At 41.8% G+C, this 25960-nt stretch overlaps 1 protein-coding gene and 1 long non-coding RNA gene across 2 annotated transcripts in view; both read left to right on the top strand.

Moving 5' to 3' along the window:
• Positions 1 to 12869: 12869 nt before the first annotated feature.
• NIPAL2 (NIPA like domain containing 2) overlaps positions 12870 to 25960 on the top strand; it is a 60201-nt gene continuing 47110 nt past the window's right edge. The window contains 2 exon segments of the mRNA XM_079302975.1: positions 12870 to 13140; positions 13143 to 13219. Coding sequence (XP_079159101.1) covers positions 13104 to 13140; positions 13143 to 13219 — 114 coding nt within the window. The 5' untranslated portion in view covers positions 12870 to 13103.
• On the top strand, positions 18736 to 22430 carry LOC306800700. Its single transcript, XR_013773906.1, has 3 exons — positions 18736 to 18860; positions 20793 to 20916; positions 21425 to 22430. It is a non-coding gene; the product is annotated as an uncharacterized lncRNA (long non-coding RNA).

Below are 25960 nucleotides of genomic sequence, written 5' to 3'. Positions count from 1 at the left end.
TTTATTGCTGTATTACTGTGGCATTGTTCTGACACAAACTGTGGGCTTCCTATCAATTACCTAGGAGAGAGAAAACCATCCTAAACCAGGATCATAACTCCAGGTTCTCTTTTTTCTTTTGAGGAGTAAGTAATTGCAACAGTTTGGCTTTTATTTGTTCAAGTCTAAATCAGTTGTAGTCAATTAAATTTTATGTAAGGGAAAAAATCACAAATGAGACAAAGTAGATCAGATAATCTCTTAGTCTCCCTGTGGACAGGGTGAGGTCACTTCTTGCTTCAACATTGCACCGTATGAGTTGCAAAGTATTATTATTGTTATTGCCATAATATCTTTTTCCTCCTGCAGAATGCACCCACATGGCAAGATGCTGAGAGCCTCTAGGTGATTTTCAATGTTCCTTCCATGATCCCCTATTTTTGCTTCTCTGTCCCTCACCACACTGTCCTTAGATGATTCTTTGTCACATATAAATGTTCGATTTTTTGTAAAGCTGAGGTCTTATAATTTTGAAGTATTTGCTTTTACCTGTGAGAAATCATTTAAGCACACTGGTCAGCTAAAGAGTTGGGGGAATGTCAGTATTTGTTGGTGTACACCTTATAAATCATGAAGTAATTCAGAGCTGTGAGACTGTGCCTACACTACCCAGGTGAAGGTTACTGATAAGACCCCTGCTCACCCTTGGAGGTATTTGGTGTGAGTTTCCTGTCCTCTGCAAGGACAGACACCCTATTTAGGATCAGCTGTGTTGATGGATGGAGAAGATGCAGCAGCACCTGTTCATGTTCTTCATCCCTGTGGCTTGCTCTGGGGATGCAGGTGAATGTGCTTTGGAGCCTGACCTGGGGTTTGGCTCAGGCCTGCAATTTTATCTGTCTTAATTCATACAGTAGGATTTGGGCTCACCTGCTTGGAAGGACAGGGATGCTTACATCCCCTTGGGTGCTTACAGAGGGGAGGACAGCAATCTCAGCTGCCCCCAGAAAGGCAGGATGCAACCTTGAATCTGACAAGTGCACTGGTGTTATGGAAACATTTAAAGCTGCCATAATTAATGCAGATGCAGATGCAGATGCAGATGCAGATGCAGAACAGATGTGAAGTCTCACCTGGCATTTTACAGTTGTATCAAATTGAATTTGAAGCACATGAGAAAAGAGCTTGACCTTCCTTGCTCTGGCATCTTTGGACACCCTTGCAATACTTGCAGCTGAGCCCAACACGAGTGTTGTTTGTTGGTCTTGAAACTGGAAAGAGACATTGGTGGGACAGCTTTCAGTGGGAAATTACATCATGTTAGAACATGCTGCTCGGGACTCCTGGTGACTACTAGCACAGTGTAACTTCCTGCCATAAACAAGGGCTGTGAGGCAGCTGTGGGGAGGCCAAGCATCACGGGCTGGGCTGGTCCTGCTGTCCTCCTTGGGCACTGGTGACTCAGCTGCCAGGCACTGCAGCCAGGACAGGGCTGAGCCCCAGCATCATTCCAATGACATGGTGCAGGCACGCTCTGCTTGCTGCCTCTAAGTGCCAACAAGCTTCTTGTTTGGTTGGTGGTTTTGCTTTAGATTTTAACAGCCTATAAAGAAGTAGTTCGTGCTTTCTTTTTTAACAGTCTCAAAACAAGAACAATCACCTCTCTTCTAAAAGGTTTGCCTATGAAACCTCTAGTAAATTCAAAGTTTTTTGTTTATTATTATTCTCCACTGGATAAAGAGGAAGCATAAACTGTGGGTAAGAGTTTAGGTCTTGTAGGGCTACAGTACTTAAGCCATCCCTTTGGGAGTTTCCTCTACTTAATTTAAAATCACCTCCCTTTCAATTCTCTTGTGGTGATTATCACACACAATTTTACTGAGAAGCAGCTTAGAGTGAACCACTTCAAAGACAACACTACATTTGCAAAGGAAGGAATTTCTCTCAGCAGCATCAGCATGTGCTGGAAAATAATCATGCATCACAAGACAGTGTCCTACACATGGGGAATCCTAAACAAAAAGCTGCTTCTAATGAGACTGCACACAGAGAGCTCACATGATTCTGAAGTAGCTGCTTTCAATGCCTTGGAGCATTGAATGAAACTGCTCAGAGCAAAGAGAAATTGCTCTTGGGCTTCATGTGAAAATCATTATTAAGGAAAAGAATTACCATTTTGCCATGTTTGTGCAGTGGAGTCTTAATCAGTGTTGCCAGAATGCAAATTTTTTAACAATAACAAACACCAAGTGCCCTTTACTTTCTTGAAAATATGAGGATTACAACTTCAGACAACATATAATTGATCAACTGGCACTGAACTAATTTATTGCAAAAGCTTGATACTTGCAATATGCTGTTTAAAACCCTGACACAGGGAACACTTGCAACCCATACCTGAGGCTGATGGGTGACCTACAAAAGCTAAAATGCCTGGCAAATATGTTTTCCTTTGGCATTTTTCAAATGAGATATTTACTTTTCCTCATTATTCTTTCTCTTTTTTTGTGGGAAGATGTTCTTTCCTGGCCAGTTTTTAAATGTTAATTTGGAAACCTGAGACTGAGTTCTGCTTTTTACTAGGTTTAATTTTAAAAACAAACAAAAAATTATGATTTAAAAAAAAGAAAAAATCCATTTTACAAGCAGCTTTACCAGTGCTAATGGTAGGAAATACACATCTGGGGACATGCAAGACAAAAATAGCTCAAGGTTTTTTAGACCACTTAGTCTTAAAGGTTTTGTGCAGTGCTACAAACCCAGTCAGATCCCACCCAGCAGGCTGTGCCTGACCCCCATCCTTGCACCCTGCAGCTCTGAGCACACCAGGCAGCCTCCCCAGCAGGCTGCAGCAGAACCTGCCATGAGCAATCCCAGCTGAACAACTGTGTGTCCCAAATCCCTTTCCCTCCTGCCACCAGGGATGTACTTCCATATTTTGACTAGGAAGGGTTTGTGCCACTGACTTGGTGCCTGCCTGGCCACTGGGTTTTCTTGTCTAACCATGCAATACTTTTCACTAGTAATTAGAATTGTCTTGTTCTTCTTCTCCTCTTCAGTAGTCTTTGTCTACACTTGGATTTTCAAAATTAGCAACCTCAAGAGCTATAGAGGTTAAAAAAGTGCTGTCTCAGAAGGAGGGGATTACATACAATGCTGTAATATATAAAGGATGGATCAGAAGCCATGTCCAGGCTCAAGGGCTTAATCTCTACTTTGCCATTCCCATGTCCCAGGACAGAGGGGGAAAGGGGGATGTACACATACAAAAGATTCATCCTGACAGCATAAAAATAGAAAAGACAAGAGGCTGAGACAACACTTTAGAGAAATGACAAACAGAGCTTGCATGCAATGTAAAAAGTTATGGAAAACCTGTTATACCCTGCAAACTCCAAAATACTATTTCTCGGAGAATTAAAATCACCCTCTAGGAAAAAAGAAAAAAAATAAAACCTCAAAATGTCAAAGCCTTAAACTCCCCCTGGCTTACAGTTTCTGTGTGGATTTGAGCTATTTATAAAGCCAATCTCCACGGTTTCTGTCATGCATTGCTGTTACGCATGTCCTGAGCTAGCAAACTAGTGGATAAAAACCTCATCTATATAACCATGGCAATAAGTGAAGATATCTGTGCACACTCCATGTTGTGCTCATTAAAATAACAGCAATTGCTGCATTTGATTTATAAAGAGATGAGTAGGTTTCTGCATGAAACTCTACTAATAGTTGAAAAAGCCTGTTCTACTACGGACCGAAAATGGTCTCTCCCCACCCACACATGCATCTGGGATTTGATCACCAACCTTTAGAAGAAACTCACAAAACCTCTTCCATTTAGCAGATTATATTACAGGGCAAAGGAAAACCTGGCAGGCTCAAGATTTGGGTGGAATCCATTTATTCCACATGTGCAAAGGCTGGATGAGGAATTGGAGGATCTGCAACACCAAAACCTCTCCATGTGCTACATGAATAAGCCACTCTAGATTAAAATCCTGTAAATCTTTTCCTTATATAATATGTTTCCTTGCCTGGTATAGTTTGATTTCAATTTCAACTGCTCTTTTTTTCCTTTCCATCATGTTCAAAACTATCATAAACAGTCTGTAAACTCTGCATCACAAATGGCTTTCTAATAATAAAAAAGGTATTTTTCTAAGAAAGATCAGTTCCTCATGTCTAAGTTGAAAAAGGGACAGCGTCGTTCAGCCAGAGGTTAAAAAAAATCTATTAATCTAAAAATTATTATAATATGGTAAAAAATATAATAATTACAGAAAGAAATGTTCTGCACACTCTCTGCAAGGAACCAAATTTCTGGCAAGAAAATAAATACTCACTCCAAAGAAAGTTAAAACTCATGAAACATCCCTAATGGAAGTATTTTCTATATATATATATTATTTATATTCTGTTTTCTTGAGTACATATCTAACAAAAAGATCTATGTCTAAAAAATAACCCACATCACAGTGAAAAGTATTTTTCTCCACCAACAAAGTAAGGTTCCTCTGCAATGAAGTACTTAAAATCCATCATTTGCCTGAAGAAAATGTAATACACCCCCAGGACATACCCTTGCAAAATCCTGTTTACTTTCATGGCCATAGTATTCCTCACCAAAGCAAACATCTGCAGCTCTGCAGCAAATGCTTCAGGGATCTCTTCTTGCTCTTTCAGGAAACATCTGTGTCAATATACCTCATTGAAGATGTTCCCTGCAAAAGAATTCTATCACCATGTTCCTGATTTATTATTATTTACTGTTGTTCTGTCCAAATAATTCCAAATCTTATCTCCATCCCAGAAGATCTGTATGTCCTTTGCTTGCTTGGATGGTTTTACAAGGATGAAAGCAGCATTTCCAAAACACTACAGTGAGTATTGCTGTAGTTATAGCAAAAAAAAAAAAAAAAAAAAAAAAAAAAAGAAAAAAAAAGAAGAAAAGAAAGGACTTTGATCTTTCATATTTTACAAAAACTAGTTTATAATCAGGATATCTTATCCATTCTTAGAACACAAAATGGTACATTTATGAAAACAGAGCTCCTAAGGAAACAAACATTTTGGATCTTAATTTAGAATGTAAAGGCATAAAACAGTTTTGTCCTTAGTAATGTGAAGAAAGCTTGTTTCCAATTCTTCAAATATTTTAACAAGGAATATAGTGTATAGACAAGGTTTGTGATATCAATTGACTGGTTATTAAACATATCTCAGCTCTTCCCCTGCTCCCAACACACTCACACACTCACAGACATATGTGATATTCATGTTAACAATTTATTTCTTGGAGGGAAGAAACCAGTGTGTTCTCAGTCCAGTTATCCCAGAGGTTGCCTCAGGTTATTTTACTTTTTATGTTTAATATTGCAGGGATTTTATGGATTTACCAAAATACCATAATTTTTATTTTTAAATCACTCTTTTTTTAAAGCAGATTCAATCCAGATCGGACCTTATCATACTCTGTTTCAGTTCACTGCCACCATATGTAAGTGTTGTCAAGGCTGTAATACATAAAGTATCAGGCTCCAGGGCTGGTTTCAGTGTGGTTTTGGAATACAGATTTTATAATATGCAGTTTCCTTCCTCTGAAGTCAGTGGGCTATTCAGTGGAATAAGGTTTCTGAGGCACAGGTCAGCTCTTCAAAGGCACGTAGGCACCCAAATCCTGTTTAAGGATATTCCACTGATTTGAAACAAGGTGCCTCCAAAGAGGGGGGATTTCCTGAGCCATAGATAGAGCCAGGTTAAGCAGGCACCCGGGCACTCCCCAGGCACTCTCTCGACTACTCATCCCCTCTCCTTACTGCTGGGCCACTTACATAAGATAAGGGCAGGACATGCCCTTCTTTTGTGACTCGATTTACTCAAGCAGGACCATCCTCAGGTTGATGCAACTCATGCCATGGATGAAGCTGAATGCACTGATGGAGTTTTGCCCTTGGACTGCACGAGTTTCAGTGAGCTTGCTGCACAGACCATCTGCATACACGTGCCTCTGGTGTGGACATCTGGTGCTCCTGGGAAACACTGGAGCAAAGCAGCTGAACAGCATGCAGGCAATGGTGTTGATAGTGTCCAGAAGCACTGTGCTCTTTGTGTCTCCTCTATGAATGTGCAACCTCTGAAGTTGCCTCAAAGCATCAGATCTGCTGTGCTGGTGTGTGGTGACAACAGCACGTGCCTCCAGCAGAATTTATCTGCTGCAGCACAGTAGTCACGGCTGTGAAAGCTGGAGGGGTGCCAGTGCACTTGGAGCTGTTGTACTGGACCTTCAACTAAAGCTGCTGTACACTCAGAAAGTCAGCCAAACATAGTAAAATCCTCAAAACTAAATTAAAACTCCAAGAAAGAAAAAGTGGACATGTTTAGGGAAGCTCGGATGTATGGCTTTTTGACCCACAGCACCAAAGGAATGTCACCTTGCTCAGTTGTTCCTTGAGTTCTGACTTCTTATTTGGACTTTCTGATAGATCGGTATTTTGTGACTTCTTGAGATGTGTGTGGAGAATGGCAGGCTTAGGTCAGAACTTGCAGTGGCAGAATAATGGTTTCAGCTCTGTACATGTTGATTAGGGAAAGCAGTTTTGAAGGGGCCTTGCTGCTTTAGCTGTTTTAAATGGTGCATATGACTGGAGGAAGAGAAAAATATACATACAAGAGTGTGTGTATGTGTGTGCAGAACTTAAATCATCAAACCATCAGGATATGAAATGGGCATGTTTGGTTGTAGTACAGGTCCTGCCATAAGACAGGTAATAGGAAGCAGGGAAGAAGCCTTGCTATAAGTTACCTTACTCTGAAGAGCTCTGTCACTGACTTCAGTAGGAAAAAAATACAACCCTCAGATACCTATATTAAAGTAGAAAACTTCATTTGAGCAGATATTAAACTGGGTCATCCAAAGAACACCTTTGGCCTTCTGGCATTTGCCACAGTGGAAAAGAGTATGTCAGGGAATAAAAAAATTGCATCACTGTTCATATTTTTTTTTCCTAAGTCATCAAAAAACACTCTCTGTGCCTACCTCCTTGGTGAGTTCTTATGCTCATTGATAGCCAGAGCAGATGCTGCTTCAGTATTTGGGGTTGAGGTGTGTCTTCCCTAACTACATACATGAAAAGCAGGGCTCTGATTCCTCAGCAAGTTCCCCTCTCCCCTTTTGTCCTGGATTTGAGGTAGATGCAGGTCTTTGGGTCCATGCTAGGCAACCCCATGGAGCCATAGGTTGAGGACAGAGCCAAGCCAGGCCTCTCACTGATCTCTGGATGGGGAGAAAAGTTGAAGGCAGAGCAGATGGGCACGTCCCAAGGATGGAAGGAGTAAGCAGATTTTTGAGCAAAACCTCATAGGCAATTTATTCCAGCTAATCCCTGCCATAATTCTTCCCCCAGCAAAGCTGATCTGGTTCATCATTTCCATGAGACAGAAGGCATTTTTTTACTGCTCACTTCTCAGAGGTCTTAGACACTTGCTTTTAATCATATAGTGTATGCTGACATCTGGTGGCATTCAGCAACAAAATCTTCATTAAACAAATATGTTTCAGTTTTAAGGAGTCGGCATCCTTACTTTCCCTTAGCTGGGTGCAGAAAAGGTTTCCTCCAGAGACCACTTCGACTGGGGATTACTCTAACACAGGAATATGGGACTGGCATGGTCCTGGAACACTTGTGGGACATGTATGGGGGCACTGAACTCCAGGTGAGGAAGGGAACATCAGCCAAGGGACCATCAGCCAAAGCATCTGACTGTTCAAACACAGCCACAAAATGGAGCACATGGCATCTTGTCATTCCATCTTCTGAACACAGAGAAACAATGCACTAAAAAAAAAAAGTGATACAAACTACCATGGCTTTTAGGAGGAACAGAACCACTGTAAAATCTTAGGTGATAACACTTCTTTAATATATGTTATCTTTATTTCAAATTGGAAAAAAATAAACAAAACAGCATGTATGAATAGCCAGAGAGATGCACCAAATCCTTGTTTCATGGTATGTAATAAGTAGCATGGAATCTGCTGTCATAGTTAAAAGATACCCACGATGTAGCTGTTCCATTAAAAGTTGGATTAAAATCATGTTTAAATTTCATTTCCTTCAGTCCTTATCCTGCTTTTGATTAGTTTTAAGAGCAGTTGATGGTCTTGTGATTTGAAGATTTTGCGTTTTAAATATTGTGTACATGGTCTGGAATTTTATGTGAAGTTGTGGGTTTGATCTTTGACCTCTGTTTACTGCAGTCCTGATTTGCCACTAATTTGATAGCAAGACATAAGGGCCTACTGTAAACAAGCCACTCACTTTACATAGCTGTGTTTGGCTCCTAAATGAAGAAGTATGTGTGGAATATACTTTGGGTACTGTAGCCTCCTAAAGAAATAATAAAAACCACATCACTGCTTAGTTCTCCAGGTAACGTTTACATTTGGAGAAAATAAGTTGCATGCCTAATAGAGAGAGAAAATGCAGTTCCTATCCATTTTGGGTTTGTTTGCTTAAAATTATTCTTTAAAGTATTTGAAAGCTGAGGCTGTCTCTTTTGAAGTCAGTGGAACTTTGACATTGATTTAAAAGCTCAGGATTAAAGCCTAAATTGGTTTGGTCTAAAAGGCAAAAATGAACATGTCCAAAGTCTACTAATCCCTCACGGATCTACCATGCAGAAAGGAAGGACAAAAGCCTTCTCCAAGGTCTGTAATGTACATCTTGATTCCAGAACTTCTATTTTTTGTACAATTGTAGACTTTAAGATGGAAAACAACTTTCCAAAGGACTGTAATTGCTAGCATATGAAGTAGTACATATTGCACCATGGTCTTGTAAAGCTGCTGGGGGAAGGGAGATGAAAGCTGCTTGTAAAAATCAACTGACTGTTGGTACACATCTTCCACAAATTTTCCTGCACTATCCATTACACAGTATTCCCTGTCTGCAGCTCCAGGCAGATCCCAGCTCACAGGTACAGCCTTTCACATAGTGAGTGACCCAGCAAAACTCTGTTTGTAGACATTTAGCTCAGAAACACATCTGATCATCCTGCTCAAGCTCAGCACTTCTGGCACTCATCTGGCACTAGCAGCTGGGTCCTCTGAAGAGCAGGTAAAAGCAAGGTCTTCAACTCCCTCCCATACCACCCAGCTGGAACCATCCATCCCAACACTGAACTTCCCATCACCTGGGCTCATCCTCACAATGGAACTACCCTGGCCAAAGGGCTGTTTTCCTATTTGGCAGACAAGAAAACCATTGACTCTTCAATTTTTTGTCTTGGGATGTCTCAGTAACTGTGACCAGAGCCCAATAGTCAAGGATGGGGACTCTTCTCAGCTGAGAGTTGGCTCATCTACAGTGGCAAAGTGAAGTGAAATTCAGAGAAGTGAAGGGGCATGGGCAAGCAAACATGAAAAGCCCTTTTGTTTCCTCTTCAGACACCCAAGTGCATCGAGTACCCCAAATGGGTGGGTGTCAGGTCAAGCTCCTCATGGATAACTTCCAGAGGCTAAAGCAACCAGGGGTAGGAAATGCCCACTCTGTTGGTTTATGGGGTCCCAATGTCACAAAAGCCAGAGTTCAGGGAGACACACAGATCAGGCACTGTCCCACATCAACTGACCCTGAAGGTGACAAAGCATCCATTGCAGTCTCCAAATCCTCATGATCAAACAGAGGAATGTTATCTATTGTTAACAGAAACTAATGCTTGGCCTGAGAATATCAGATAGAAATGCAGCATCCAAGTGAATGAACTCATGCAACTAACACCCAAAACACTCTCTTGCATCTCCATTGCTGAGAAGTATCCCAAGATGTTAAAAACTTGATGGGATGCACAAGAGAAGGTGGGTATAATCTTCCAGGATGTGAAGTCCCTTCTCTTCTACCCCAAATGACAGTCAATAAAACAAGAGGAGTCAAATGCTGCCTTGCAGATTACTCTGTTTACTCTCAATCCAGCCTTGAGATTTTTCAGCAAACCATCTCAAGCAGCATCTATTCCATCTTCCCAGGTGTTACCTTGTGCAGTGTGCTACTCCAAGGGAGAGAGGTGCTACTCACAGGGAGAAACAGTCCTGTCCTTATACTGATGTGGTTCAGGTACCACAGAGACATAAATCTGCACTTCTGTTGCCTTTGCCCAGGTGTAAAAACAAACAGGTCCAGAAAAAGCAAATCAGGTCACCTTTCTGAAGATACTTGAGGTATTTTTTGAGCTACTCCAGTTTTCCCACAGTACAACCAAAAATACACAGACAGAGATTTGTACATGGTACATTCTGCACATATCCCTGGTGATGTAATGTATTGTAGTACCCACTGAAAATGCCTTATATTTCCATATTTTTAATTGGCTGTAGTCTATTCTGCTGGTCCAGCTGGCAGAGGACACCACTGGTTTGAAGGACCTCAAACAGAACTTGACTTTGGGAACAAACTTTCAGCACAGCTGTGTGCTACTGAAAACTGGGAACAATACTTTCAGTTAAAACATCCTGCAGATCCCATCTTGTGCTTCCACTTCATGGGACATTTCCGCAGAATATTTCAGGTTCCACTCTTAAGGACTTAATATCTTTATACCAAACACCTCAGCATCACTTTGAGCCTGAAAATAGGAATGCACAAGTATAGGGACTTTAGCACCTAGCCAGTTGTTTTTTTTCTAATGGAGGGTAGTAACTGAGCAGAAATAGTTTTTAATATTCTTTAATATTTTAACATGGCTGGCTTACAATGTAAAGAAAAGTTAAATTAATCTGAATAACTGAATAACAGTTTTATATGCAAGATAACCAGATCTCTTATAATATAAGGATGCCATAAGGGCTCCTGGCATGTTTAGACTGAGTTGGTAGGTCTGGATCTGACTGTGGAACAACGATCGTCACTCCTAGATCAACTTCAACAAGGGCTCCATGTAGACAGCATTACAGAAAAACCTGTTCCAATAGCTTTCTTATGCAAGAGAAAAACCACAGCCCATTCGTATTTTAGGCAGTGAACCAACAAGAATGGAAGCAAAACAACAGCAACTGTCCCCAGGAGATATTTTGGGCTGCTCCTCTCCTCCCACTCCCCTTACACTCCTTTTCAATCTTCTACCAATCTGGGCATTTTTGGCAACAGAGAATATGCTGAAAAGGTTGCTGTCAGACTGATAGGGACCACTGTGGCTTTTGGCTACCAAAACAATTTCTCCAGCCTGGGGGAGCATCAACCTCTTTGCTCCCTATTTTGAGCTGGGGCAGAGGTGACTGTGTGAAGAAGGGCGAGGAATGGGAGAACTTTCCTCAGCTCAGCAACCTTTGAACAATCGTTGCTGCTTTTTCTCTTCACCCCAGGATCTGCTATACAACAAGTGCAAATTGAGGATGACAAATAAGAGCATTAGTCTGGTGTTTCTGCTCAAATGATCCGCCTTGAAGTAGCTGATGTTGACACTTAAATTGTCAGCAGACTTCTAGTTTAGCACTCTGGTTAGAAGAATGGGTCCTTTCACACTTCCCTCTGGGCTATTGTTTCAGCTCTCTCTAGACGGGGCAAATATCACTGCAGCAGTTTACACTCCGGTTTCACTGCACTGGTTCTTTTGCAACCATAACCCAGATTGCCTAGAATTTTTTTTCTGTAATGTAAGCTTAGACTGCAGACAATAATTACACAACACTATAAAAATAATCTGCAGCAATTTACACAGCCATGAAATACTGGATCTATTTTTTCCCAGCATACCTATATAGACATGGCTGCAGCTAATTCCAATATTTACAAAGGAGCTGTGATCACAGAAACTGGTATTTCAAGTTAGGCCACACACATGAACAAAACATTTATTGTTATAAATGTATTGTACAAATTTGTATTTTAGGGTGTTATACCATCATCTAACTGAAGCATTACCTTGCCACTTCTGTGTTTTCTATATCACCTTCTGTCTGGATTCAAATAACATCCTTGTGGCTGAGACACTGTGCACTCAAGTTGGAAAGTATTAATTTAACTACAGTTTCTTTCCTGTAATTGTGTGCTTCTTCTATTTTTGACCAAATTAATCATACTGGCAGTCAGCTTTGCTGCTGCTCATTTCTGTTAGGGATCAGATCTCCTTGCCTGCTGGAAGCTCAGTCCCCAGCCTGCTATCCTGGCTGCTGACTTGTTCTCCCTCTCAATGCATCTTGCTGATGGTAGGGCCACGAGCCCTACTGGGACTAAGCAATCAGTGCCAGTTCTTCTTAAGAGTAGGAGAAAACCATTGGAGCAGAGAGCAGAATAATGCCCACTGACACTTGTCTGCTGCAATAATTGTCAGGACTTTGGGTGTTTTCAAACCCAGCCAAGCAATGGAATGAACTGATACCAGTCAGTTCCTCCAAGGTACAGTATGAGCTCTCTGGATTGCACACAGTTGTATTGTCCACAGCCTGAACAGGTAGTGTCTCAATATTCCTTTCTATGCTTATCTAGAAGCCTGCTCCTGTCTCCTATGTAATTCTGCCAAGCTCTTACCTTGCTAGCTCTACACTCCCTTTAATGACCTTGTTTAGTTGTTGTTTTCCCCAGAAGAAATAAATGATCAAATCAAAACTAAAAGAATGAATGAATAAAGCCACAGACTGGAAATAAACACATTGCCTGAAGTCTCTACAAATAAACTATTCAGGAAATAGTTGGAAGAGAAAAATAAGGACATAAGCTAGAATTTATGTAAGTGACTATTTGCCTTTGGGAACAACAACTTCTAAGTTTTGCAATTTAGCAGTGAAGAATTAATACTTAACTCTTAGATTTAGGCACTGTTTTGAAGGAGTTAAATTCCCAGGCTGCCTCTTTAGAGCAGGGTGGGGCATTGGGGAAGTCAGAGACAGAAAAAAAAAGGCACCTGAATGCCCTGGGAAGGAGCAGCAAAACCTTCTGTCAAGCTCCCCTTTCTCTGCTATGCTCCAACTACTCCCCAGCTAAGGCTGTGCTGGTGCACAGCAGCACTTGCAGCCCTGGCTGCACCCACCTGTGTGCAGTGACCCAGGTGAGATCCTTCCCCACACCAGGAAGAGAGTGCCACGTCCTCGTCCTGCTCAGCCACCCCTCCCCTCTGGTGTGACAGTGCACGGCATGGCCAGTGGCTGTGGCCTGGGGGGGACATGGACATCAACCCCTGGAATGCATCCTCTGGGGGTGCAGGCACGGGCAGTGGGTCCCTGTCTGGCCCCTGGTACAGCACACACAAGGTAAGTGCCACCCTGCAGCCCCATGCAGGGGCCCAGGAGCAGGAGGGCTTGGGAGAGGGGGACACTGATTTCAGCCTCTCGTGTCTTCTGGAGAACCCCATCCCAGCACCTGTGTGCTGCTGGCTCTGCTCCCTCTTCACCCATTGTTCAGCCTGCTCTGCCTTGGCTCTCCCTCCAGGCAGTCCTTTCTGAGGAGGAACTGGGCAGAGCTGTTCTGTTCTGTGCAAGAGAATCACTGGTTTTTGTCATCTGTGTTTCTATCGCTGTCAGGGCTGACAATGGATTTAGGCAACTGCAAAAGAGAGACTGAAGCAGCCCCTGGGAACTAGCAATTTGAAGCATCTGCTAACAATAAAAATTAATTGAAGGTTGATTAAACCCTTTACCTTTTCTCTGCTTTTTGTTTCACAAACTAGAAGGCATGGAAGGATACCAAACATTCTTGATTTTCTCTGTGTAAGAGGCAAACCACTTTTTCATGATGTAAAGTATTGGTATAAATTGTGCATAAAACAGCTTGCAGCTAGCTGCTCTCCTTTTCTGGGAGCAGCCCAGTAGCAGATGATAGCCTGAAGAAGGTCCCAAAAACTTTCCCCTCTGGATTCTGCATTTGCTCCTCGGTGGATATCCATTTGGCAGGGTGCATTTTTCAGGCCCATGTTCTCAGAATGAAGGAAAACTGAGAATTGCTGTGCCCAGGTCCCTGGTGCAGCAGCACTCCTGACTGATGGCTGGTGGCAGTGCTTCCCAGGACCAGAGCTGGGGCCTCTTGCTGGAAGACAAGAATGTGGAGCCCATGGTTTTACTGTGGGTTTGTGAATTAGGATGCCAAGGCTGTGAGCTTGTGCAGCTGCCAAAAAAATGGCAGTGTCTGGGAATTCCCTTGGCATGGGGATACCCACCTGCATGTCAAGGGAAAACCTGCTTGGAAAACCTGCCAGTCCTGCTCCTGTACTCCTTGGGGTTGTTGCAGGAGTATTGCTGGTTTTTAAACATGGTAATTTTCTGAATAGACCTTAATGATATTTGATATAATTTTAATATAATGATAGAACTGCTTGGGTGTCTGTGGGTGAAACTGGTACTCTGCTCTTTTATTTACTTTACTTTCAGATTTGGAGCAGTAATGGGTAACTATGGGTCATATGTTGATGCCAACCTTAATTTTCCCAACAGTTAAATTCTTCTGACCACCCCTGATTTCACATTTTACATTTTTTGAAGCCTCAGGATCAATTTTCTCCTCCCATTCATGGCTATCCTGGCTGTGATTCAGTGAATCATCCTATTTTCAGGTCTTCACACAGGGGCTCTTTCCCTTCTCCTTTTCTTGAGGTTATTTTGTCCTCTTGGTTTAAAAAGGAGATATACAAGAGACCATAGCTGCACTGCCTCTGATCTGCCTGGGAACATCCCAATACAGCTGAGGTGAGTTACTTTTGGGGCAGTATTTTTCAACCCCATCAGGAGGTGAAAGAGTGAGATCCCCTTTCAAGAGCTCCTGGACTGAGGGGCTTGGCACAGCTGCCAATTGCAGTTGCCTGGTGCCACATGGGCATCAGATACATCCACACAGGAGCAGCACATCTGACACATTCTGTAGGGAAAACCATGCCACATGAGTGATGAGTGATGTCTTGAATGATGTCTGCAAACACTCAACTCCCTGGAAAAACTTAAAGTGGCTGTGTCCACGTGGCTGTGTAGTGTAATGCCTCTGTGTTTGGAATTACATTTCTTTGTCTTTTGATTTCTTTGGGATTATTCTCCTGAGAGGTCCCTGATCAGGCTGATTGGATGCTAGCTGTTGGCATAGGGGTAGAAGGGGGCACACATGGCCATGGGGCAAAAAAGATGGAGGTAGGATTCCTCCTTGGCATCAGCATGGATATAGCTTGGTTGACACTGCTTGAGGAGCTGCATCTCTGAAGCCAGCAGCACCCAAGCTGTGCTCCCACAGCCCTCCCTGTACAGGCATGGTGTGTTATGGGACATGAGTGTGTTTAATGGTGCAGTAAAATCTGATGAAATATGTACTCAGTCACCTGAAGTATTTTCTGCAAACTAATATTGTAATATTTTTGTGTCTGCTGGAGTAATGAGTGTAGGAAGCCACAACATGTGGGCTTTGTCTGCTTAATAGAAAGTGTATGTAATTGCCTCAGTGTAATATATTTTTATTTCCCTCAAGACTTCTTATAGATTTTTACTTATTTACAATATTGTTGTTTATGGACAAAAATGATTTGCAGGATTAGTTGAAGTTATTATCTACAGTATTGATCTTGGTTTGACTTTTCATCAGAGTAGAAGAAAACAGCTGGGTGAGAACAGTCACTGAGAGCTCAGATGTAATAGAATCATAGAATAGTTTGGGTTGGAAGGGACCTTACAGGCCAGCTAGTTCCAAACCCCCTGCCATGGGCAGGAACAACTCCCACTAGACCACGTTACTCAGAGCCACATAACAACTCTTCTGTAACTCAGCATTTAACATGCCTGTTGTGTGTAGTTGTTCAAGTGAGAAAGCTGAACCAGAGATAGAAATTTATTTCACTTCAGCTTCTTTTTCCCTCTTTGCCTGTCACTCCACAGACTCTGAGTTATTACTGTCTGTGTTATCAGCTGATGGGGGTTCTTTCTGACCCCCAGGTGCTCTACAGGCGCTTTACTCCCAGGTGCTCTATGGCATCTACTCTGAGCTCCTAGGCTCTTACTTGTCAGGTAATCTTCTAAATAAGCAAAGCAGCTAATAGTTGAAAAGGTTATTTATTACAAAGCACATCAGTCTCAAAAGGCAAAAACAAAAGCAATGGCAAGCAATGGCAAAAGCAGCAGCAATAAGCAAATGGCTAGAAGCAAGTGGCTAAAAGCCACAATGGCTAAAAGCAACAAATCTCTGAACACATACTGTTATATAGGATTTTTCCAACAAGCTAAGATGCAACCTCAGACCACCACTCCTTAACCTATTAGAATTCTAGTTTCTTAGCACACCAGGTTACCTATAGAGCTGTGCATACACTCTATCATGTTCTATCTAGGAAATGGAAGCAATATTCTTACTGCAGCTCTATTATGTCTAAGTCCTGTCTACAACTGTAGTCCTGGAGCCTCTCCTGAAGATATTGAACTGTTTGCAACCTTCAGCAGAACACTTTTTGCTACCATGGTATTTGAGGCCTTTTACTCACTAAAAACACTGCAGCTCCTACTAAACCTTACTGACTTACTTTTACTTAATGTGTAAATGGCTTAATATATTTTAATCCATCCAAAGGCTTTAACTCAATCTCTGCATCTTGATTCCTCCTCAAGGGATTCAAAGAATCCCCAAACTCACTGACTCCAACCACTGGCTGCCCAGACAGCCACCTCAAAAGATTGTACTATTTTGTGAGCTGTAGGAATAAATAATTACTGCCCTGTATTTAGGGGTTGACAATGCTGACAGTTCCTTCAGATGGATCTGTGGCCTCTTGTCCCCTCAGAGTCTCTCACAGCCTGGCAGGTGGTGAGTATGTGCCTGACCCCTTGTGTGGTCACATCAGTGAGTGGTGGTGGCTGTGAGAAAGATTTTTCTCTCCATTTGCCTTTTCTGAGTAAGCACCTCAGAAACAGTGAGGGTCCCTAGCTGGCACCATCATCAGAGAAAAATGTTGTCATGGTACATCCCTACAAACATTCACCAGGACATTTTAAACACTTAAGCAATGACATTTCCACCCATGGCTTTCAATTAGGAAAAGCTCTAGAGCAAGTCAAGGTGTCCCCAGGAAGCGTGGGTGGGAGTCAGAGGGCAGCATGGCCACAGCACAGGTGGGTTTCAATCAGGATGTCTTTCCTCTGCAAGAAGAGAAAGGCTGTTAAAGGTGAAGGCAAACCCTCCTGGGGTTTTTAATGCTATTTTCTCAGTCTTTGTAGGATACCTGAGTCTCCAGTCTGCTCGCTGATGCACTGCAGATGTTAACTTTTTCAGGTTAATCAGTAAACCAGTCCCTGAGCATGGGGAGAGACAAATGTCCTCACCCAGCTTTCTGCTGGTGTGCTCACTGTACTCACTTTCTGCTGGTGAAGACTGCAGTGAACTTTTTCCAGTTCAACACCATCCCTCCAGCTCTTTATTCTAAAACTGTTCCCTGAAAGCAAACAAGGGTATCAAAACGTTCTCTTTCATCCTGTTGTCCTTTACCTGTCAGATTTCAGAGTTCATGCAGTTTCAATTTCCTTTATCTTATTGGGAAATGTGTTTGGGAGAAAATGGATGCCATTTCTTAGGTATTACAGAAACATATATTATTTTCAGCCCTAATAAATCAAAACTTAGGAAGAGAACTTTCAAATACAACCTTTTTGACTCTCTCATAGGGGGATTCAGAGCTTAAATGTTAAAATGAAGCACATAATCACAGAATGGATAAGGTTGGAAGGAATCACTGGAGATCATCTAGTTCAATCTCCTTGCTCAAGCAGGGCCCCCTAGAGCACATTACTCAGAATTATGTCCAAAAGGCTCTTGAATCATTCCAGAGAAGGAGACACTGCAACCTCTCCAGACAGCCTGTTTCAGTGCTTTGTCAGCCTCACAGTAAAAAATTATTCCTCATGTTCAGATGGAATCTCCTGTATGTCAGTTCCTGCCCATTGCAGCTAGAAGCAAGAAGCAGCATTGCATGATTTGCTGGTGTTGTTCTGCTGTCAAGAATCCAGCAACTTTCCATGATTTAGTGCCCATTTAACTAGTTTCTGCTAGAAAACAATTTGTGGCTTTGGCTCATAAATGCAGGACTGTCAGCTGGGCCAGCCTGCACACAGGCTGTGCCAGAGCTGTTGGTCTGATCTGCTGAGGGTTGTGTTCTGATTAGCTTTAGTGTGACCAAGCTGACACAAGAAGACATAATTGAACACTGGTTAGAAAATATTTCCCAAATCTTTTTTCAATCTTGTACACCCATTCTGCTGTGCTGAACATCAGCTTATAGACTGCAACCTCCAGCTGAAGGAGAGATCAGCTGCTGCTTGGGAACTTATTACTCAAAGCTAAGGGAAATAAGTACAGGAAAGTATTACCCCCTTGCCTGTCCCTTTGCACAATACTATAAGCATGTCTATATCATCCCAGCTCTCAAATTCCATGGGGAAATATGGGGTTTTTTTCCATCAACCACTTTAAGCAGACTGGGAGGATGCCATGGAGCCGTTTATATCTCTGAATATAGAGGAGGCTGGATGTGGGCAGCAGGTCTGCAGCAGTGGGAAAGTAGCCCAAGGACTGGAGGCAGTGTGCACTTCTATAAACCTGCTTGAGGAGTGACCTGCTTATCTGGTTTCCACCAGGCACTTCTATGGGTGCCAGAACAGGATTTTCTAGTGTGTGTTATTGGCAGGGCTCTAGTACCCTGCTTGGGTTCCCCCTGCAAAGCCTGGAAGGAGTCATGTGGCATTTTCCAGCTTAGCCCAGCATGGTGCTGGGCAGCAGAGAGCAGCAAACCAACCCAGCTCCACATTCTGAGCTTGGGCACACAGCTCCAAGCAAATGCTGAGCTCACAATCCATCTATTCTGGACATTTCCTTCTCTTCAGCATTGCTGGCAGAGCTGCTTGCAGGAGTGTTTCCTCGCCTGACAGACAACAGAAGTTGGTGAGCAAAACTCTTTTATTTAGGCTGATACATCACAATTCATTTTGAAGAAGTCTTGGTAGCTCTTCCTGGACAGCTCCTCCAGGACATTGGAAATGAATGCTCTTGGCAGAGCTGGGGCCATGGTAAGCACCAGCTACAGCTTCTCTGAGTGTCTGTTGTCTGATTCTCACTGGGCTATTTTTCACAAATCTCAGGCTGTTTTCAATGCTTCCCTTCCCACAGATACTATGCAAAATGAGTTTTAATTTTTTTCTGAGGACATGAAAAAACATTTGCATGTGATTTTTTTTTCCTGATGATTGAGGTGACTGCAAGTTAAACAGGGGCTTTGTAATTACACTAATCCATTTTAAGAGGTGTGAGAATGTTAATTAGGAATTTTCTAGGCAGTAAGGAACATTACAATACTTGCCATTTGTCAGAAAGTGGGGTGCAGAAGACAGATGCAAAGAAACTTGAGTCACTAATTACACATATCCTCCCTAGTGCAGAATTTAGTTTTGCTTTGGACTGGTTCAAAATGGTATGTTATAGAAAAATGGGGTGCCTAGTGTGTCTGATATCCAGCTTAGCCACTGACTAGAGGGCTTGAGCTATGCAGCCAGCAGAGCAGGGTGAGTTCCTCTTCCCTTAGTCAGGATTGAGTGGGAAAGACCAGGCATAGGATGAATCTGAATCCCTAGGCTGCTTTGGAGGTACCTGGCTCAGTGTAGGGCTTTTGCCCTTCCTGCTCCCATCTTCTACACTAGTCTGCAAGTAATGACTTTAAATTAAGTTGGCTGTGGCCACTGTGTTGATTTTCGAGTCTCACAGCATGTCTGTGAGTTGCAAAGTGATGTAGGGTGAAAGTCTGGCTGCTCATATCAACACCTGTCTGTTCCTGTTTCATGAGGTTGCTGGGTGGATCTAGGACATTGCTGTCACACAAAGAAATAGTGTTGCTCCCACCTTGAATCTGTGCTTCTGCTGCTTCATTTGCCCTGGCAATCATTTGACTCCTTGATGAGGCAGTTTGTCTGGGTAAATTGACAGGAAAATACTCATTGACGGGATTTTCGAATTTAAAAATTGTCTTTCATGTAAAATCTCACCTGTAACACCAGCCCCTTAAGATTTTGTGATCCAAAGACTACACTGCTCTTTGGAGCTGAAGTGTGATCCTACTTTTACTGTGGTTTTGAAGACTGCTCTAGGCATTGACAAAAAAAAAGTCTGAATCTTATCCTTGCTTGTCTCCAACAGTCTGCCATATCTGAATAAGACCTCTTTGAAGGAATAAAAGGAAAAGAAATCACTCAAGCAGAAATCTGACCAAACTCAAAACCCAAGGGTTTAGAAAGATGAACAAACAGCAGACTGCACCTCAGTCATAAGGGAGATGAGGACCTTTGACTAACCTGGTAACTGGAGACTGTGATTATTTCATCAGGAGTTTTGGTGAGATGTATAAACTGTTATGCTCATGTTTATAATGTCACCATGGATTATCCCCGAAGAATGGCATTAATTGATGTGAGCAGTTGGGAGATAATGCTTCCCATGCTTTGACTAACATGGACTTTGAAACTTGTGGCCAGCAGCTTCAAAGAACAGCCAGTTGGTGTGTGAATCAACACCAGGCCTGGAGCAGAGCTCCTAAGAAATGGATATTTGCAGTGTGCTCAAAAGTAAATAGTCAATATCAAACTAAACAGATGTGTGCTGCTCAAAGTGAGGTATAACTGGTATAACTGCACTTTCCTCAATGATGTTCATGGTTGGTTTACATCATCTAGGCTAGAAGCTTTGGCCTCAGTTGGTGATATGAACTCTTGTGCCTGTAATGGGGAAATGAAGAGAGATTATGGAAGTATGATAGCAAGAAATCACAGAATAGTTAAACTCTTGGGTGAGGCTGTCTTTCCCTTTGTATCCTGCTGTGTTTTGCAGAAACAACCCTGCAGTGTAGAGGTCTGTAGTGAAGTGCAAGGTTTGAGGAAGTCCTGACAAAAACAATGACTCAGAGCAAAGCAAATCCTGGCTCCTTGGACAGGGCTTCTTCATGGTGGCTGAGGTGATGTAGTAACATCTTGCTGACATTTAATTCCCTAGAACCAAATCAGCCTCATGGGAGCTGAAATCTCCACCAGAGTCCTAATAAAATATTGGATGACTTGACTGTCACCCTGCTGGGAAAAAAAAAGTTATTTTGCCAGCTGATACAGATTGTGCTTGAAGCCCTTTTCTTCAACAGCCAAGGATATCTCCACTGTAAAGGTGTTCCTGTGAAAAACAACCAAAATACAGCGGTTGTGTGCATAACAGACTTGTACCCACACAGTTAATTCCCAGTTAAAACCTAGTTTAATTTTTTAGGCTCCAGCTTGATAGTCAATATATTGTGACTCCATTTTTACTTTGCTTTATGACTCTAACCTACTATTTCTTCATGTTTCTTTCCCATTTTTATTGGGGATATTATTGTGGGTTTGGGGTTTTTTCTGCTTTGAAATTGTCACAAAGCTCTTGTAGCCATTGACTTCTTATCACATTATTTTCTTTCCTTTGTTTCTCTCTTTCAGTGACAGTCTCTTGCTCCCAGCAGTGACTAAAGCACCATGAGCATTTTCATTCAATGTCTGTGTTATCATACAGCAATGACTCAGTCATCATGTCAAGATGACCAAGAGCAAAGCTTGTAGTATCTGCAGAATCTTTGGTGAAACAAATAATAGCAGCTTGCACCTGAGTAAGACTCTAGCTCTGTCTCTTGACTCTTGTACTGGTTTTTGCCAGAGTTAATGTTCTTCATTGTGTGGTCTGTGTTTTGGATTTGTGATGAAAAAAGTATTGCTAGCAGTCAGGATGTTTAGTTCCTGCTGAACAGTGCTTGCACAGCATTGGGGTGTGGTTTGTTCCTCATGCTGCCCCATCAATGTGTTGGCTGGGGATGCACAAGCATCCAGAAGAGGACACAGCTGGGACAGTAGACCCCAGCTGATCAAAGGAATATTCCATGCCCTATGGTGTCATGCCTAGCATATAAAGCAGGAGGAAGAAGGGGAAAAGGGGACCTTTGGCATTGGTCCTCCTAGGTAACCAGTACCCATGAGGCTCCTGCTTTTGTAGAGATGGATGAACACTTACAGACTTATGGGAAGCAGTGAATGAATTTCTGACATTGCTTTACTTCTCATGTAGCATTTGCTTTATCTATTAAACTGTCTCTACCTCAACCCACAAGTTTTTGTGCTTTCACCCTTCCAATTTTCTCCCCCATCTTGCTGGAAGAGTGGCTCCAGCTGCATGAGGCTGAGCTGCTGGCTGCTGTGATAACCACACATCAGAGACTGCCAGGACAAACTGAGAGCAGTGCATGGCTTAAAAAGCATGCATGTGAGAGATAATAGCATCTGGCTCATGAATAGGATACTCAGTTCTCCTTCATCTCTTTAATCCCTGAAAAGGAATTTATCTTCCTGACCCCATTTCCATAGTAATCCCTGTCAAGAACAATCTCTGTAACCATTATATCATATACTAATGCTAAAAAAGCAGTAAAAAAATGCAGCAAGTTCTATATTGGAGAATCCACATAAGATACAGTTGCTGAAAGAACAACAGTACTCAAAACTAGGAAAAAAGTTTTCTCTAAGTACAACAGGGCATATGAAAAGGTGTTAAAGGTACATAGAAGGGATCATTCAGCTGCACTGATCTTAGTTTTTCCTTGCAGAAGGCAGCTATGAAGCAGATGCTCTGGATTTTAGTGAACTGACCACCTACACCTTTTTGTCAGCATTTACCATGGATTACAAAGTGCTGGTTATACTTTAATACTTTAAACCAGTAAAGTACAGTTTGTAGTAAAATATCGAAATGTACAACGGCATTGAGTCACAGCTGAGCAAACAGGAACCTGCTACCTATCTCAGGCCCTTGCAAGAAACTTGCATGTGAACCCATTCCTTTAGAGTTGTTTTTGTTTTTTTTATTCCAAGATTTGCATCTTACAGTTTTGAACATCAGTATCTGCAAATTAGAAGCATCCAGCTGTGGTTTTGTGTGTATGCACCATCTACATGTGTGAATATTTCAGATAGTGCAGGACTTCTTGTTTTGGATCACCATTGATAATCTAGCAGTTGTTTATATTTAAATGAATAATGCTGCTAAGCAGAAGGTTCTGCCTTCTGGAGTCCACTCACTTTTTTTTTTTTTTTTCTTTAGGAACTATCTGTAAATTATTAACACTCCCTCTGTATATGGAACTAGGAGAGCCAAGTGCAAGAGGTGCAGGAAGGAAAGCAGGGAACTATTGCAGAGCAGGAACAGCAGACTGGAAGGGTCTTTGGGTAGCTCCTTCCCCTGCCATAAAATCAAATAATTCTTTTAACAGATGAATCCAACTTCCTTCTAGATGCAATCAGGTATTTTCTTTTTTCCCTGCTCTGTTGTTATTCCTATTAGAATATTTCTGAAATGCCACTGGCTTGGAATCACTGTGATTTCCTGCCTATGTTTACCCCTGTCTGAGATGGGTGACTTTGTGTTTCAACAACTGAGCATGTTCACTCAGGTTTTGATGTGGAGAAGCATTTTCTCTGAAGATCAAAGGAACAGTTAGTTACAGCTAACAGAAGATTATTTGAGTTAGACAAGCTTGCCTTTGTTTGAAGGTGATGCTGGAGAGGTGCATGCTGGAAGAGGCATGCCATTCCTCTCAACTGTTAAAGGGAGATTTTTATATCAAAATTCTTTTGAGGATTTACTAAATAATGTATTAAGCTGGTTACATTTCTGTCAGGGTTTTCTGTTTCTGACTGAGGTGGAGTCAGAAATAGCTCATTTGTACTTCAGCAAGACTTGTACTACAGTAACAAGAGGGAAGGAGCTCTCTGTGCCTGGCTTGGAGACACATTTGTGTGCACATGCAGAGTGAGACATCTCTCCAAGAGTTCTCCTTGTGCCTTGCCCTGCTGATGTGACCCTCAGCAGCACTATTTACTCAGTTGTTCAGATAGCTCCCTTCTGAGCTTGCCATAAGCCTTGTGTCACCTCCTTGGCTCTCAGTTTAGGGGTCCAGGGAGCCACATTAAGCTGGGATAGGAACAGCACAGTCTTTCAATGTGAGCCAGACTGTAGCTTCTGGGGATAATATTCCTAGGCTTGGAGTGGTCTGGTTTGGACCTTACCTTGTACAGTAGGAATTAGGTGGGTCAAACAGAAATATCCACAAGGCCTGTTCCTGGGCAGCAAATGCCCAAGCCAACTGGCCATTCTGTGGGACAAGGTCAGGCAGTGCTAGCTGGCCTCCCTGTTTCTCCTGTGGGACCTGGAAACTGGCAAAAGTTTGTAATCCTATTCTTGCTTTTCCTGGTATGCAATTTCTGTGGTTGCCATGGAGACGATACGTGATGGTACTTGAGAAAATCTTTCATTAAGATGTTTTCAGCTATGATTGATGTTCTTTCACAGTCATGGGAGAAGTTTTTATTTGCAATCTTGCAGGCATTATTAAAAACATGAAATAGTCTTTGATTATGCAGCAAAATATCCCAGAAACTAAAGTGCCCCAAAGTATCACAGGCTGTTCTTGGAGAAAGTATAAAAACCCATTCTGTACCTTCTCCATTCTGCCATTTATTTCTAGTTTTAAGATTTCATCCCTGAGAATAAAAAATTGAGATGTAGAAGTTGAGAGATTTGGTTTTAACTCTTCAAAAAGGAAAAAAAATTATAATTGTCTCTTAAAACTACCTGAAGTAGGTTGTAGAGAGGTGGGTGATTTTGTCTCCCTAGTAACAAGGGATAGAACAAGAAGAAATGGCCTCAGATTGTGTCAGGGAAGGTTTTACTAGCAAGAAAAATTTCTTCCCAGAACAGTTCTCAAACATTGGAACAGGCTGCCCAGGAAGGAGGTTGAGTCACCATCTCTGAAGGTGTTTAAAAGAGATATAGATTTGGTGCTTAGGGTTTGTGTGATGGACTTGGCAGTATTTGATTAATGAATTATCTGAGAGGTTTTTTTCAGCTTAAATAACTCTGTGATTCTAGGCTTGTTAACAATATGGTGGGTGGATATGTTTGTATATAACCTTAGTAAGCACATGAAAAGTTAGTTAGTTACTTTATTTCACAGTTCATGTTCTCCAGCTCGGTTTGTTACCTGCTGTGTATATTAATTAAAATAATCAGAGTGATGACTATAAATAGGATCTCATGAAAGTGGTTAAAACACAGATATAAATAAAAGAGTCCCACTTCTGTAGTTGTTGTACCCTCTCAAGTTCCCCCACCTTTTCATAACTTACCAGGTTTTCATTCCAGCCTTTGCAATTTGTCACTTTTCTGGAAAAATATGTATTTTAAATTTGTGAGGTAATGTAGTTACCAAGTCTCCTCTCTTCATTCATAACAGTGATGATGCCAAATGTTTTAATTCTCTCCTTCTCACATGGTGAACAATGTCCTTTTTCTTTTGTGTCACAATGAACAAATCAAATGTATTTTAATTTCATGTTCCCACAGTGGTAATTGCCCTCTTACTCCTATTTCAGCTGTCCTTCAGTACTTCATATGGACCTTAACTCATATCTGACTATATGAATAGCACTATGAAAACCATTGGAACAAGGACCTTGTTTTATTTATACATCTGTAAAGTACTGAGTACAGCCAGAGCTCTGTGAATAATAATAACTAAATGATAAGCCTCTCCCAATTCCACATGGTAGCTCTTTGAAAAATATGTTTTTTGTTAAGGACTCTGAATTCCTCTTGCTTCACAGTTAACTCATAATTGGAAATTTAGAATGTGTTCCACCCCTTTCTCTTTTTTTTAAATAAGATCCATTGAGGTCTGACAAAATCCCAGTTATTGGAAATGATGCATAGCTGTTGAAACAGTACACACCAATTAATTGGTGGGAACACCTTTAGATCACAAATACTTGGAGAAATCAAGAAAAAATAGAAGCAACATTTTAACTAGCCTTGGTGAGTGAGCTGACAACAGACACTTAAAGTGTTTGGGTTTTTTTCTGCACATCAGTTCAATTTATAGGCATTGCAAGTTTCCACAAATAATGGTGTATACCTTTTAGTCAATGCAAATT

Source organism: Erithacus rubecula (assembly GCF_903797595.1).
Source record: "Erithacus rubecula genome assembly, chromosome: 3".
In the NCBI taxonomy this organism is placed as follows: domain Eukaryota; kingdom Metazoa; phylum Chordata; class Aves; order Passeriformes; family Muscicapidae; genus Erithacus; species Erithacus rubecula.
Note: the sequence above shows the minus strand (reverse complement) of the source record. Positions and strands in the feature narration are given on the sequence as shown.